At 37.9% G+C, this 13,324-nt stretch overlaps 1 protein-coding gene across 1 annotated transcript; it reads left to right on the top strand.

Annotated features, from left to right (window-relative positions):
- The first annotated feature begins 567 nt into the window (after positions 1–567).
- LOC134650677 (uncharacterized) lies at positions 568–4,692 on the top strand. The gene is made up of 5 exons (XM_063505610.1): positions 568–737; positions 1,773–1,948; positions 2,865–2,967; positions 3,231–3,418; positions 4,600–4,692. Exons 1-5 carry the CDS (start codon positions 678–680, stop codon positions 4,688–4,690), a joined length of 618 nt encoding a protein of 205 aa, XP_063361680.1. The 5' UTR covers positions 568–677; the 3' UTR covers positions 4,691–4,692.
- The last annotated feature ends 8,632 nt before the right edge of the window (positions 4,693–13,324 follow it).

Raw genomic sequence — 13,324 nt, 5'->3', positions numbered from 1 at the left:
TGTCACGCTGACGCCACGTCACCGGAGTGTCAAAACTGAAATTGAACTTTATGCATATGCACGTAGGTCTATGTTGCTCTGTGATATGTGACCGATTAATCGGTCTTTGGCGTTGAACCTACGGTGCGGATATATCGGTCATTGGCGTCCAAAAGGTTAATGATGACATTACCACACTGTCATTACAAATACCATCCAAATACCTGCCATCATAGATACTAGGTTCATGCCTACCATACAGTTTGGTCGGACCCTAAAGGCTGGCGTCCAAACTGGCGTCGCCTAGACGCCATCGCAAAGAGTAGTATAATATATTGGTCCATCCTAGTGAGTATTATATTCTTTGGTCCATCGCCCTTCGTCAATAGACGCTACGCCAGCCTTTCGTCTGTGATGAACGCACACCAGCACACCACGGAACTTACAAATGCGAGTCAATTCGACGCGATTCAACTGTAGTCGATACTAGTCCTATTTTCATATGACTGACATTCTGTGTAACTGGTGATAAAGAAACCCAAATTGAGCGCAACTTTTGACAAACTGTCAACCAAAAATATCATGTCTCCATGATGTGACTATAAATTTAAAGTTTTTTAACGGCAAACATTGCTGAAATGTTTGTTAAATAGTGGAACCGACTACAATGTAGTTTAGAGCATTTTTGGTGATTAGATATGGAAGTTGGAAGTGATGTTTTACTAAATCAAATTCGCCTAAAACATGAGAATACATCAGCAAACGTAAGACTGCAAAGGAAATACTACTCTTTTTATAGCCAGGATATTTTTTGCTTTCGGTTTGTCCCGTCCTTAAGTCATAGGTACATACATGAACAGGCTGAATATCACATGAAGCTCTACAGCAGTCTGGATTACACTCGGCAACTCTGATATATAGATTGCAAAGATACCAGGATGCCTAGCCAACGTGCCAATCGTTTACGGTCCGTAGCGTAGCGTAGTTGTATATCCCTCTATCACTCTTCCATTTTAGTGCGACACAGTTGCGTTTCGTTCGCTACGAACACTACGAAGCGTAAACGACTGGCATGTTGGGTTGGCGCCCAGGTTTTACGAAAGCGTCCATCTCACCTTCGAATTAGGACGGAAAACAAGATCTTGTTGCTCATAGCACCGATCAATCCTGACATTTTCCTTCACCTAAAATCAGAAAACTCACCAAACACAACGGGGGCAACAGACATGTTTAAAATTAAACACAGACATTAGGTATCAACTTTACGGATTGCTAGTATTCTAGTGAACCAAAGAAACTTCCTCGGGATCAAGTAAACTGCCTATCGGAAATTTATCAGATCTTCATCAGTTGCCCAACATTTCGTAACGGAATGATAATTTCAGACCGAATTATTAGGTTAGGTACTTTACGGATTGCTAGTATTCTAGTGAACCAAAGAAACTTCCTCGGGATCAAGTAAACTGCCTATCGGAAATTTATCAGATCTTCATCAGTTGCCCAATATTTCGTAACGGAATGATAATTTCAGACCGAATTATTAGGTTAGGTACTTTACGGATTGCTAGTATTCTAGTGAACCAAAGAAACTTCCTCGGGATCAAGTAAACTGCCTATCGGAAATTTATCAGATCTTCATCAGTTGCCCAATATTTCGTAACGGAATGATAATTTCAGACCGAATTATTAGGTTAGGTACTTTACCTACGTGGCGTTTTCATTTAGGTACTCCCGGTTAGCTTTTGCACAGATTTACTTCACGGAAATTAACATAACGTTTAAACCTCGAACAGAACAGTTATGTAATGGTGGAGAGCTCAGAAGGCTTCCGCTTGCGGTTGCGCGCGCTAATCGTAGGGCTGCTCGGCGTCTCGATGTCGGCGTGCGCGCTCGCAGCGCAGCCCGTCGAGCTGGAACTGAACGATGACGACGTCTTGCAGAAGCTGAACAACGTCACCTTTGCGAGGCGGTACGTTGTTCCCTCAACAGATAGGTACCCACTTATATACAGGAGAAACTCAGAAGACGTCCGTTAAGTTGCTCCTCTGAATGTGTATCGATGTCGGCGTGCGCGCTCGCGGCGCAGCCCGTCGAGCTGGAACTGAACGATGACGACGTCTTGCAGAAGCTGAATAACGTCACCTTTGCGAGGCGGTACGTTGTTCCCTCAATAGATAGGTACCCACTTATATACAGAAGAACTCGGAAGACGTCCGCTAGCAGTTGCTCCTCTGAATGTGTGTCGATGCCGGCGTGCGCGCTCGCGGCGCAGCCCGTCGAGCTGGAACTGAACGATGACGACGTCTTGCAGAAGCTGAACAACGTCAACTTTGCGAGGCGGTACGTTGTTCCCTCAACAGATAGGTACCCACTTATATACAGAAGAACTCGGAAGACGTCCGCTAGCAGTTGCTCCTCTGAATGTGTCTCGATGTCGGCGTACGCGCTCGCGGCGCAGTGACGTTTTGCAGAAACTCAATAACGTCAGCTTTGCGAGGTGGTACTTTGTTCCATCAACTACTAATAGCTATGTGAAGGAGAGTTCAGAAGGATATTTCCGCCAACTCCCTTCACTCTAGAGCTCCAGTTGTAAATAGTGAGTTGACAAACATGACAAACCCATTACACCTTACTTGTTCTTCTTAAGAAATTCCTAACATCATAAACCAAATCATCCGTTATCCATAACCATAAATCCGCCTCGGCACACGGCAGACTTTTATTTTTATTCAAGTGCCTACCAACGATTACGTACGAGTAGGAGACTAGGTACTTTATCGAGTTATGAGCATTTATTTTCTATAGACTAAATATGATTCCTTCTCTCGCCTCTCGGCACCTTTCGTATGGTTGCTAATTGTATTAACGAGCTTATTGTTGTTTAGGATCACTAAGCCAACGATACGCCTTGTGTTGGGCTATGGGACGCTAAGCGCTTTGGTCACCTGCATAAGCTCGCTGCTATTACTGGTAGCTGTCATGTCAAAGGTTAGTCACAATTTAGTGCTAAGACAACACATCAGACATACAGTCGCAACACATTATTATTCCTATGGTAAGAAAGCTGTGTTATGTATGTGCTGCTGCGTATATCTGGCCACTTAACCACCACTTTGGTTGAAACTATCGATTTGCCGCTGAATGTAATGTAATGGTTGTAATGTGGTGGTTAGTGGTCAAATATAGCATAGCAAATATAGCAGCACATATAGGCCCTGCGGCCTTTATCATCTTTTCTCATTATTTTTTAGCAATCGTGGTGGCGTCGCGGCGCACGCTGGTTGGCGGCGCCAGCTCTGTTAGTGGTCGCGTTGGAGACCGCGTCAGACGCCGGCGACGCCATACTGTCGGCGGCTCTGCGGGGCACAGCCGATCCAGCCAAACTGGCTGGTCAGATCCTCGCCGCTACCATACTGATCACCATTGAGATACTCGTCTGGTATATACCTACCGCTTATTTTTACTTATACCAACAACGAATATTTTGAAAGGGGCTTGTTAAATGAATCGAATGGCGATGAAAGCTCTCGTATGCGAACGTGGATCCGAGCAGGTTTTGAATTCTTCGTTCATGCGTTCCGGCATATGAACGGTAACCTAACACTCCCAGCTGGCACGATACCACATCTAGGTACTAAATTCTTATATGTATTACCTAATCGATCAACAGCCTCAGTCCGTGGTGAAACGACGTATGAAAAAAATTATCAGGGTGAATCAACTTTTTCTTGTCACTCGTTGCCATGGTTACGTTCTCCTGGGTCACTCTTAAAACCGGATTTTTAGACATTTAAATTGATCAAACACGCTTTTTAGGGTTCCGTAGCCAAATGGCAAAAAACGGAACCCTTATAGATTCGTCATGTCTGTCTGTCTGTCCGTCTGTCCGTCTGTCCGTCCGTATGTCACAGCCACTTTTCTCCGAAACTATAAGAACTATACTGTTGAAACTTGGTAAGTAGATGTATTCTGTGAACCGCATTAAGATTTTCACACAAAAATAGAAAAAAAACAATAAATTTTTGGGGTTCCCCATACTTCGAACTGAAACTCAAAAAATTTTTTTTCATCAAACCCATACGTGTGGGGTACCTATCTATGGATAGGTCTTCAAAAATGATATTGAGGTTTCTAATATCATTTTTTTCTAAACTGAATAGTTTGCGCGAGAGACACTTCCAAAGTGGTAAAATGTGTGTCCCCCCCCCCCCCCTGTAACTTCTAAAATAAGACAATGATAAAACTAAAAAAAATATATGATGTACATTACCATGTAAACTTCCACCGAAAATTGGTTTGAACGAGATCTAGTAAGTAGTTTTTTTTTATACGTCATAAATCGCCTAAATACGGAACCCTTCATGGGCGAGTCCGACTCGCACTTGGCCGCTTTTTTTTGATACTTATAAACCCTTTTCATTGAGGGTCGTCTACCAAGCGTGTCAGAAGGTGGTGTACAATGTCTTCTAACAAACTATGCTACTATTGTCTCTTGGCTGACCGGACAGAATAACAACAAGAAATAGTTGATCCACCCATCACTAAAACGTTGGGTTGTTTGCTGTTTGCTCTCATGAACATGAAAGATTCTAGCCGACTAAATATCATTCTTTTTTCTAGGTATTTCATTGCAAAATTCTTCGAACACAGCCCTCAGGCTGATGAAATCGAACCAGAAAAGGCCCCCGAATTTAAAGCTATCCAGCAATAAGGAATCCAAATACAGTGTCCGTTATACTTGTAGATTGTGTGACAACTGGAAGGTAAAATTACAGCATAGTAGGTAATAGACAAAATCTACTTACCATGACTGAGGTACGAGACACTGATATCTTTTAAAAGAAGTTCTTAATTAAAACTTTATATGACTGATAAACCTCGTTCTTGCTTTAATTTATTGCCTTTTTGTTCACCATGCCAAATTAATAAGCTTGCTCCTTTTGCAATAAGATCTAGTTTTGTACGTACTGATATACGAGTATATCGTCGGGTGACAAGTAATAGTCACTAAGTACTATCAAAAAATTAAAGTAACAATGAACTTTATTACACTTGTAACACGGTTTATTGTCCAAAAATTCCTTTTGGCCGCCGGACCTAGTCCGCAAAGACGCTCACTCACACGCCAGACCAAATTTTAAGTAAACAACTAAAAAAAGTTTAGGGATTGCAAATAGTGATATCGATATTTACAATTTATGGTAAAAATCTTCTCAATTTGGCTTTGTTCTTATCCAACTTTAATTTATTTCGAAAATGCCAAAAATTTACATATTTTTTACAAACGACAATGTTAAAAATAAAGGTCTTTATCATTATAAACAACCACTAAACAATATCGATTCATGACGTAATATCACCGCACTAGGCTGTACAAGAAGTCTTTTATACAAGACAACGGCGCGCATGGACTGTCCGCAGTGCAGACTGACAAGGACTGTTTCCGTGCGGATTAAGTAATAATAGTCTCTAGGTCAACGGCGTAAGCGCTTGTCGGTACGTAAACTTTATAAGCGTAACGTTAGAGCCGCGCATCGTGTGTCGATAATATAAATGTAAGTACCGGAACTGCATTGGGGAAAATTACACGTGGGTTAATTGAATTGTCAATGAGTGAAGAACAATAATATTGGAAAAGGGTGGGGATCGGAAATGTTCGGGAATGCATGTTTCATATTCGACATGTTCCTTAGATGAGTTTCTCAGTTCCCGTATTACATCCTCCCTACCATGACAATTTTTCGTCAATTTCAAATACATATATAACATTCTCATAGTTAGGCGACACTGACTAGTCCTAGCGTCCGCCTGTACCATTCTTGTGCGAAGCGGTCACTGCAGGGTATCACTCTTCACTACACTATCATCTTAAAATGAATCTTTTGTTCTGCAAATAAACCACAAGGACAGATTTACTTGTCTGACTCTACTATCAACAGCTGAAGAAGCTCCCTGAACTTCAGCTATAGTTAATGCCTGTCTCTCTCGTCTCGTTTTACGTATTCTAGTTACTAGTTACCACCAATTGGCATTTAACAAGTGTTCAAATGCTTAAATAAAACCAGATTTGCGATTTGATATTTATTTTGAATATTCTCATATCGAGTTAACATTCCCATCCCTAGCTGTCTTGTATGCAAGACAACGGCGACGAGGAACAAGAAAAACGTTGAAATCTGGAGCAATTTATTATAAAAGAATGGATTTCTATAGCTGCTTTAAATGCAATTTTTTTTTAAACAAGGACCTAAAACATTAGCATGAGTGTAAAAAAATATATAATTGATATTTTTTCCACATTTACCGAGCGGTTGAATTTTTGTCTTGTATACAAGACAGCGGCGCCAGTGTATCGTTCTATCGTCGTCTTGTATACATGCCAACGGCGGTCAAAGGGTTAAAAGAAGCTCTTAATTAAAACTTTATATGACTGATAAACCTCGTTCTTGCTTTAGTTTATTGCCTTTTTGTTCACCATGCCAAATTAATAAGCTTGCTCCTTTTGCAATAAGATCTAGTTTTGTACGTACTGATATACGAGTATATCGTCGGGTGACAAGTAAGTCACTAAGTACTATCAAAAAATTAAAGTAACAATGAACTTTATTACACTTGTAACACGGTTTATTGTCCAATAATTTCAATGATGTTAGTTAGTGACTTTTACTTGTCACCCGACGATATGTAGGCAACATTAGTATTTTTGTTTAATTACTAATATCTGGGAGACCGAGCTTTGATCGGTAAACATATAAAAACTCAAAAATGAGCGTTTTCCCAGAGATAAGACCTAGTTAGATCGATTCTTTGCCCCCGAAAACCCCATATACTAAATTTCATCGAAATCGTTAGAGCCGTTTCCGAGATCGCCGAAATATATAAATAAATAAATAAACAAACAAGAATAGGCTACATGACTAATTTTTTTTTATGGTATCAATCGATCGGGTTTGTTTTTAGGATAAAATGTCAATATGGGACCCATTGCATTAAAGTAACACAAATGCAGAAATTGTAGTCAAAGTCCGACAGTCGCACTTCACTCGCGAAACGCCCTATACAAAACGACCAGAGGCCGTGACGTCATCGCCCATCTTGTAGTATGGACAAAACAAGAAAATTGCGTTTTTGTCGGTGAAATATTGCGTTTATGTATATAGTTGCTGTACAATATTTTTTTGGATGAAATGTAAGGAATCGAATGGTACCCTTACTTTTATCGTTTTTGGAAGTTAAAAAAAAACTTAAATTTTGAAACTTTCAGGTCCTGTAATTTTGTAATTTTTCAATATTTTATTTTAATATCCACATTATTGTGATAAATTGCTCGTTTGCTATCTATTTTACTAGATTTTGTTATAAAATTCAACATGTGTCCTCATCCCTATTGCTCGTTTAAAGGTTTAAGATTATCAGAAATTAAAGTAATCACTTAAAGGGTTTAAAATAAATAAAGGATAATGCTCCCCAATATTATTTATTGATTTCAATAAACAATTTAAAAAGTTACACTGGTAGTATTTCTATATTAACTATTTATAAGCTTCTTTGCATGGATATAGAAGGCACTTATTTATGCTTTATAAATTAAACTACTTAATTATAACTAGCTATAAGTATTATAAAGCCATAAGTTCTAAAAGGGTGTGCAATTTTGAGTAAAGGGACCCACTGATTACCAGTCCACCGGTATCGGCCTGTCAGTTGTTCGGAGCTGTCAACTTTTTGTTCCAACTGACAGGCCGCTATCGTCCGGCGGACTGGTAATCAGTGGGCCCCTTAACAGAAAGCAAAGGCATACTTGGACACGTAAAGTAGTGCAATATATTAAAGTACCAATGAGGAGTTCATACCTATTCAAGGTAAGTTTACTATAAGAGTATTTGGGATTATTCCCACTAGTTACCACCAAGTTGTTACCAGTGGTAATTACTGGGATTTTTTTCCCACCTTTTAACACTGCAGGGTATCACTCTTCACTACACTATCATCTTAAAATGAATCTTTTGTTCTGCAAATAAACCACAAGGACAGATTTACTTGTCTGACTCTACTATCAACAGCTGAAGAAGCTCCCTGAACTTCAGCTATAGTTAATGCCTGTCTCTCTCGTCTCGTTTTACGTATTCTAGTTACTAGTTACCACCAATTGGCATTTAACAAGTGTTCAAATGCTTAAATAAAACCAGATTTGCGATTTGATATTTATTTTGAATATTCTCATATCGAGTTAACATTCCCATCCCTAGCTGTCTTGTATGCAAGACAACGGCGACGAGGAACAAGAAAAACGTTGAAATCTGGAGCAATTTATTATAAAAGAATGGATTTCTATAGCTGCTTTAAATGCAATTTTTTTTTTAAACAAGGACCTAAAACATTAGCATGAGTGTAAAAAAATATATAATTGATATTTTTTCCACATTTACCGAGCGGTTGAATTTTTGTCTTGTATACAAGACAGCGGCGCCAGTGTATCGTTCTATCGTCGTCTTGTATACATGCCAACGGCGGTCAAAGGGTTAAAAGAAGCTCTTAATTAAAACTTTATATGACTGATAAACCTCGTTCTTGCTTTAGTTTATTGCCTTTTTGTTCACCATGCCAAATTAATAAGCTTGCTCCTTTTGCAATAAGATCTAGTTTTGTACGTACTGATATACGAGTATATCGTCGGGTGACAAGTAAGTCACTAAGTACTATCAAAAAATTAAAGTAACAATGAACTTTATTACACTTGTAACACGGTTTATTGTCCAATAATTTCAATGATGTTAGTTAGTGACTTTTACTTATCACCCGACGATATGTAGGCAACATTAGTATTTTTGTTTAATTACTAATATCTGGGAGACCGAGCTTTGATCGGTAAACATATAAAAACTCAAAAATGAGCGTTTTCCCAGAGATAAGACCTAGTTAGATCGATTCTTTGCCCCCGAAAACCCCATATACTAAATTTCATCGAAATCGTTAGAGCCGTTTCCGAGATCGCCGAAATATATAAATAAATAAATAAACAAACAAGAATAGGCTACATGACTAATTTTTTTTTATGGTATCAATCGATCGGGTTTGTTTTTAGGATAAAATGTCAATATGGGACCCATTGCATTAAAGTAACACAAATGCAGAAATTGTAGTCAAAGTCCGACAGTCGCACTTCACTCGCGAAACGCCCTATACAAAACGACCAGAGGCCGTGACGTCATCGCCCATCTTGTAGTATGGACAAAACAAGAAAATTGCGTTTTTGTCGGTGAAATATTGCGTTTACGTATATAGTTGCTGTACAATATTTTTTTGGATGAAATGTAAGGAATCGAATGGTACCCTTACTTTTATCGTTTTTGGAAGTTAAAAAAAAACTTAAATTTTGAAACTTTCAGGTCCTGTAATTTTGTAATTTTTCAATATTTTATTTTAATATCCACATTATTGTGATAAATTGCTCGTTTGCTATCTATTTTACTAGATTTTGTTATAAAATTCAACATGTGTCCTCATCCCTATTGCTCGTTTAAAGGTTTAAGATTATCAGAAATTAAAGTAATCACTTAAAGGGTTTAAAATAAATAAAGGATAATGCTCCCCAATATTATTTATTGATTTCAATAAACAATTTAAAAAGTTACACTGGTAGTATTTCTATATTAACTATTTATAAGCTTCTTTGCATGGATATAGAAGGCACTTATTTATGCTTTATAAATTAAACTACTTAATTATAACTAGCTATAAGTATTATAAAGCCATAAGTTCTAAAAGGGTGTGCAATTTTGAGTAAAGGGACCCACTGATTACCAGTCCACCGGTATCGGCCTGTCAGTTGTTCGGAGCTGTCAACTTTTTGTTCCAACTGACAGGCCGCTATCGTCCGGCGGACTGGTAATCAGTGGGCCCCTTAACAGAAAGCAAAGGCATACTTGGACACGTAAAGTAGTGCAATATATTAAAGTACCAATGAGGAGTTCATACCTATTCAAGGTAAGTTTACTATAAGAGTATTTGGGTTAATTCCCACTAGTTACCACCAAGTTGTTACCAGTGGTAACTACTGGGATTTTTTCCCACCTTTTACCACTGGTAACAACTGGAAAAAATAATTCCCAGTAGTTACCACTGGTAACAACTGAGTGGTAACTGGTGGGAATAACCCAGTATTTGCTACGACAAGTAGGTACCTACGAGGGGCGTTCAAAATATTCTCGGTATTGATATCTTACGACCTCTTCTAAAATTTCTTTCGTTACTGGCCGCTAAGGTTTATTCATTGACATTAAAAAAAAGTATAATTCGAACCGAGATGGTCTTTTGTTTTTCTGCAATTGCTGAACAAACATGAACATCATGTGCGAATTGACAATGTTAACTAAATTAGAACATCGATGCGTGATAAAATTCTTGACAAAACAGGGTAAAAATTAAAAAACCATAAAAGAGGAAATGGATTGTGTTTACCGTGAGTCTGCTCCTTCTTTATCTACCATTCAAAAGTGGTCAAGCGAGTTTAAACGCGGAAGGGAGAGTATTGAAGATGACCCTAGACCTGGCCGGCCTGTAGTAGCTACTTCACAAGAAAATATTGATAAAGTGGAAAAACTTATATTGGAAGATGGTCGAGTGAAGGTAAAATCTATAGCACAAGTAACCAATCTCTCTATTGGTACCGTACATGATATTATACATGACCATCTTAATATGTCAAAAGTAAGTGCAAGATGGGTTCCGCGAATGCTGACTCGGCTTCAAAAAGACATGCGTGTAGCTTGTTGTTCCGATTTTATTGACCTATGCGGTGAAAATCCTGATGAGGTGCTGCAAAGAATAGTTACTGGAGATGAAACCTGGGTTCATCATTATGACCCAGAGAGTAAACAAGAGTCCATGCAGTGGCACATTAAGGGTTCAGCTCATCCCAAGAAGTTCAAGGTCATCCCTTCAGCTGGCAAGGTCATGGCCACGATATTTTGGGATTGTAAAGGAGTATTACTAATCGATTATAAAGAAAAAGGTGTACTACGCTAACATTCTACGTCAATTAAAGGATGTAATTAAAGAAAAGAGGCGAGGAAAGTTAACCAAAGGTATTCTGCTTCTGCATGACAACGCCCCCGTCCATACTGCTCATATTGCCAAGGCAGCTATTGTTGAATGTGGGTTTAAAACTGTTACTCACCCACCGTATAGTCCGGACTTAGCCCCCAGCGACTTCTTTTTGCTCCCCAATCTTAAAAAGGATCTGCGTGGAAATAAATTTTCTGACGATGAAGCATTGAAGGCGGCAGTGGAGGAGCATTTTTACACGAAAGATAAAAAATATTTTTACGAGGGATTAAAAAAAATAATTGATCGATCTTTTAAGTGTATGAACATAGGGGGGGAGTATATTGAAAAATAAAAATATCAAACTTTTCGTACTTGTTTGTTTTCATTCTCATACCGAGAATATTTTGAACACCCCTCGTAGCTGTTGTTAAGCTAAACAGCTAGAGGAAGCATTTATATTGACTACGACACGTTCCAAAATGCATACCAAACGAACATTTATTTATATATTTAATTTTTGGATAATTTGGTTTTGGTTGGATTTCGATTTTTTAATTCCTGTTGAATCTGATCTCTTTCATAACATACCATACAAAAAGAAATGCATGTTTGTAAAATTTCCAAGTATCTACATTGTAAAACAAAAATCAGTAACTTATATGTTTTGTAGGTAAACAATAAAAACAGTAATTATCATAACACGTGTTATATACATTTGGTATCACTGTGAAACTTTATATATTCACTTTTTTCTATAAATACATATATGATAAACATAAGCTAATTTAATAACTACAATATCACAGTGAAAAACTCACTTTAAAACTTTAATAAGATTCATAAAATATTAAATGTATCACAAAAATAGGCGTACAAAATGTGGACCAATATTGGACTCATTTGATATGTTTGTGTTACAGTTCTATGATTCATAAGTTTATGTTTCGGTACTAAGCTACGTATTTTATCAGACTGTGACCAATTCATTGTTATCTAAACACGTACAATATGCATAATTCTAGTGCGGAGTGACGTAAGTGCTACATTAGATAACAAGATTGCACACTAAAATGAAACATGGATCGACATTGACACCTAATTAGTAGGAAATACCTCAAACTGGCGTCGGTCCAATCATAAAGTAATTATTGTCTGTGGCCCAATCCAACTCTGCAACGATTTGGTAAGCGATATAGTGTACAGGTAAACGTATAGTTTTACCGTCTCGTTTTTGTTGACCGTATATTTTACTTTGTGAGTCATTTAACGATTCAGTCCTAATACTGAGAAGTTATCCAAGTTTGTGGGTAGACATATTGCATTGAAGACCTTTTGCCTCATAGATAGACAATTCGCGTTGTAGTTTTTCTGCCGTATAGTGGCAACCCCACACTTTATAGCTACAAAGCAGGCGCAGAGTTCAAATAGACGGTCTTTGTGCTGATATCCAATTCAGTGAACAAAGCAACCCCTTTTTGTTAATCACAATGTATCCTAGCGCTGTTACTGCAGAATGAAAAGTTTGACGCTTTTATGCCGATAATAAACATTTTGTTGGTTTTTTTAACGTAGTATGAGAATGACAGTTGTTGATCCGGCAGAGCGATGAACAACATAAAAACACTTGGAAGTATTAATAGGTACAATCAGCATAGAATAATAATGAGTTACTTTTATTTCAAATCGATAAAATATAACTATAAATATCTAAGTTCGATATCTAAAAAAAATTACAAAAAACCTTTTAGGGTCGTTCTCGCATTTCGTGCAAATCGGTGTTTTCGGAAATTTACCAAAAATGTGGTGGAGTTTTCAAATATCTGTTAATGCAAGGTTACAACATAGGGCCTAAAGTATATGTCTCTCCAATGAACAATTCTAAAAAGGTATGTATTTTCTTTATATGTACAATTAACACCCAATTTTTTCATTCATCTCTACATGTAACGCGTGAAGATATAACTTTGACCTACATTTTAACCTTAAGATACTACAAATAGAAAATTCGTTGTTTGTTCAATAAATGACTTATTTAGTTATGTTTTAAATCGTATAATATTAGAAGCTAGAAATAAATAATAAAAACTATACAGCCTTATAAGTGTATGGTTGAAGTAATTTCTTCATTACCGACGCGAGAAATAGATTAGCTATATTTTGCTATATAGCGAGGGTATATAGCGCCTACCGCCGATGCAACACATTGTTCGTCAATCAGTTGGCCACGTGATCTCGTAGCGGACGCCCGTATGCCGCTGTTAGCGAAAATATATACGATCTCTCCTGTCGGGAAGGA

The sequence above is a fragment of the Cydia amplana genome, chromosome 9 (genome assembly GCF_948474715.1).
Source record: "Cydia amplana chromosome 9, ilCydAmpl1.1, whole genome shotgun sequence".
In the NCBI taxonomy this organism is placed as follows: domain Eukaryota; kingdom Metazoa; phylum Arthropoda; class Insecta; order Lepidoptera; family Tortricidae; genus Cydia; species Cydia amplana.
This window is presented reverse-complemented; position numbering and strand designations above follow the sequence as displayed.

Excerpts from the sequence above, each read along its gene's own strand:
- LOC134650677 (XM_063505610.1), top strand. The coding sequence starts at position 678 with ATGGAAGTTGGAAGTGATGTTTTACTAAATCAAATTCGCCTAAAACAT. Across the intron at positions 1,949-2,864 it reads AACGTCACCTTTGCGAGGCG|GATCACTAAGCCAACGATAC; the intron begins GTACGTTGTTCC and ends ATTGTTGTTTAG. Across the intron at positions 3,419-4,599 it reads ACCATTGAGATACTCGTCTG|GTATTTCATTGCAAAATTCT; the intron begins GTATATACCTAC and ends TCTTTTTTCTAG.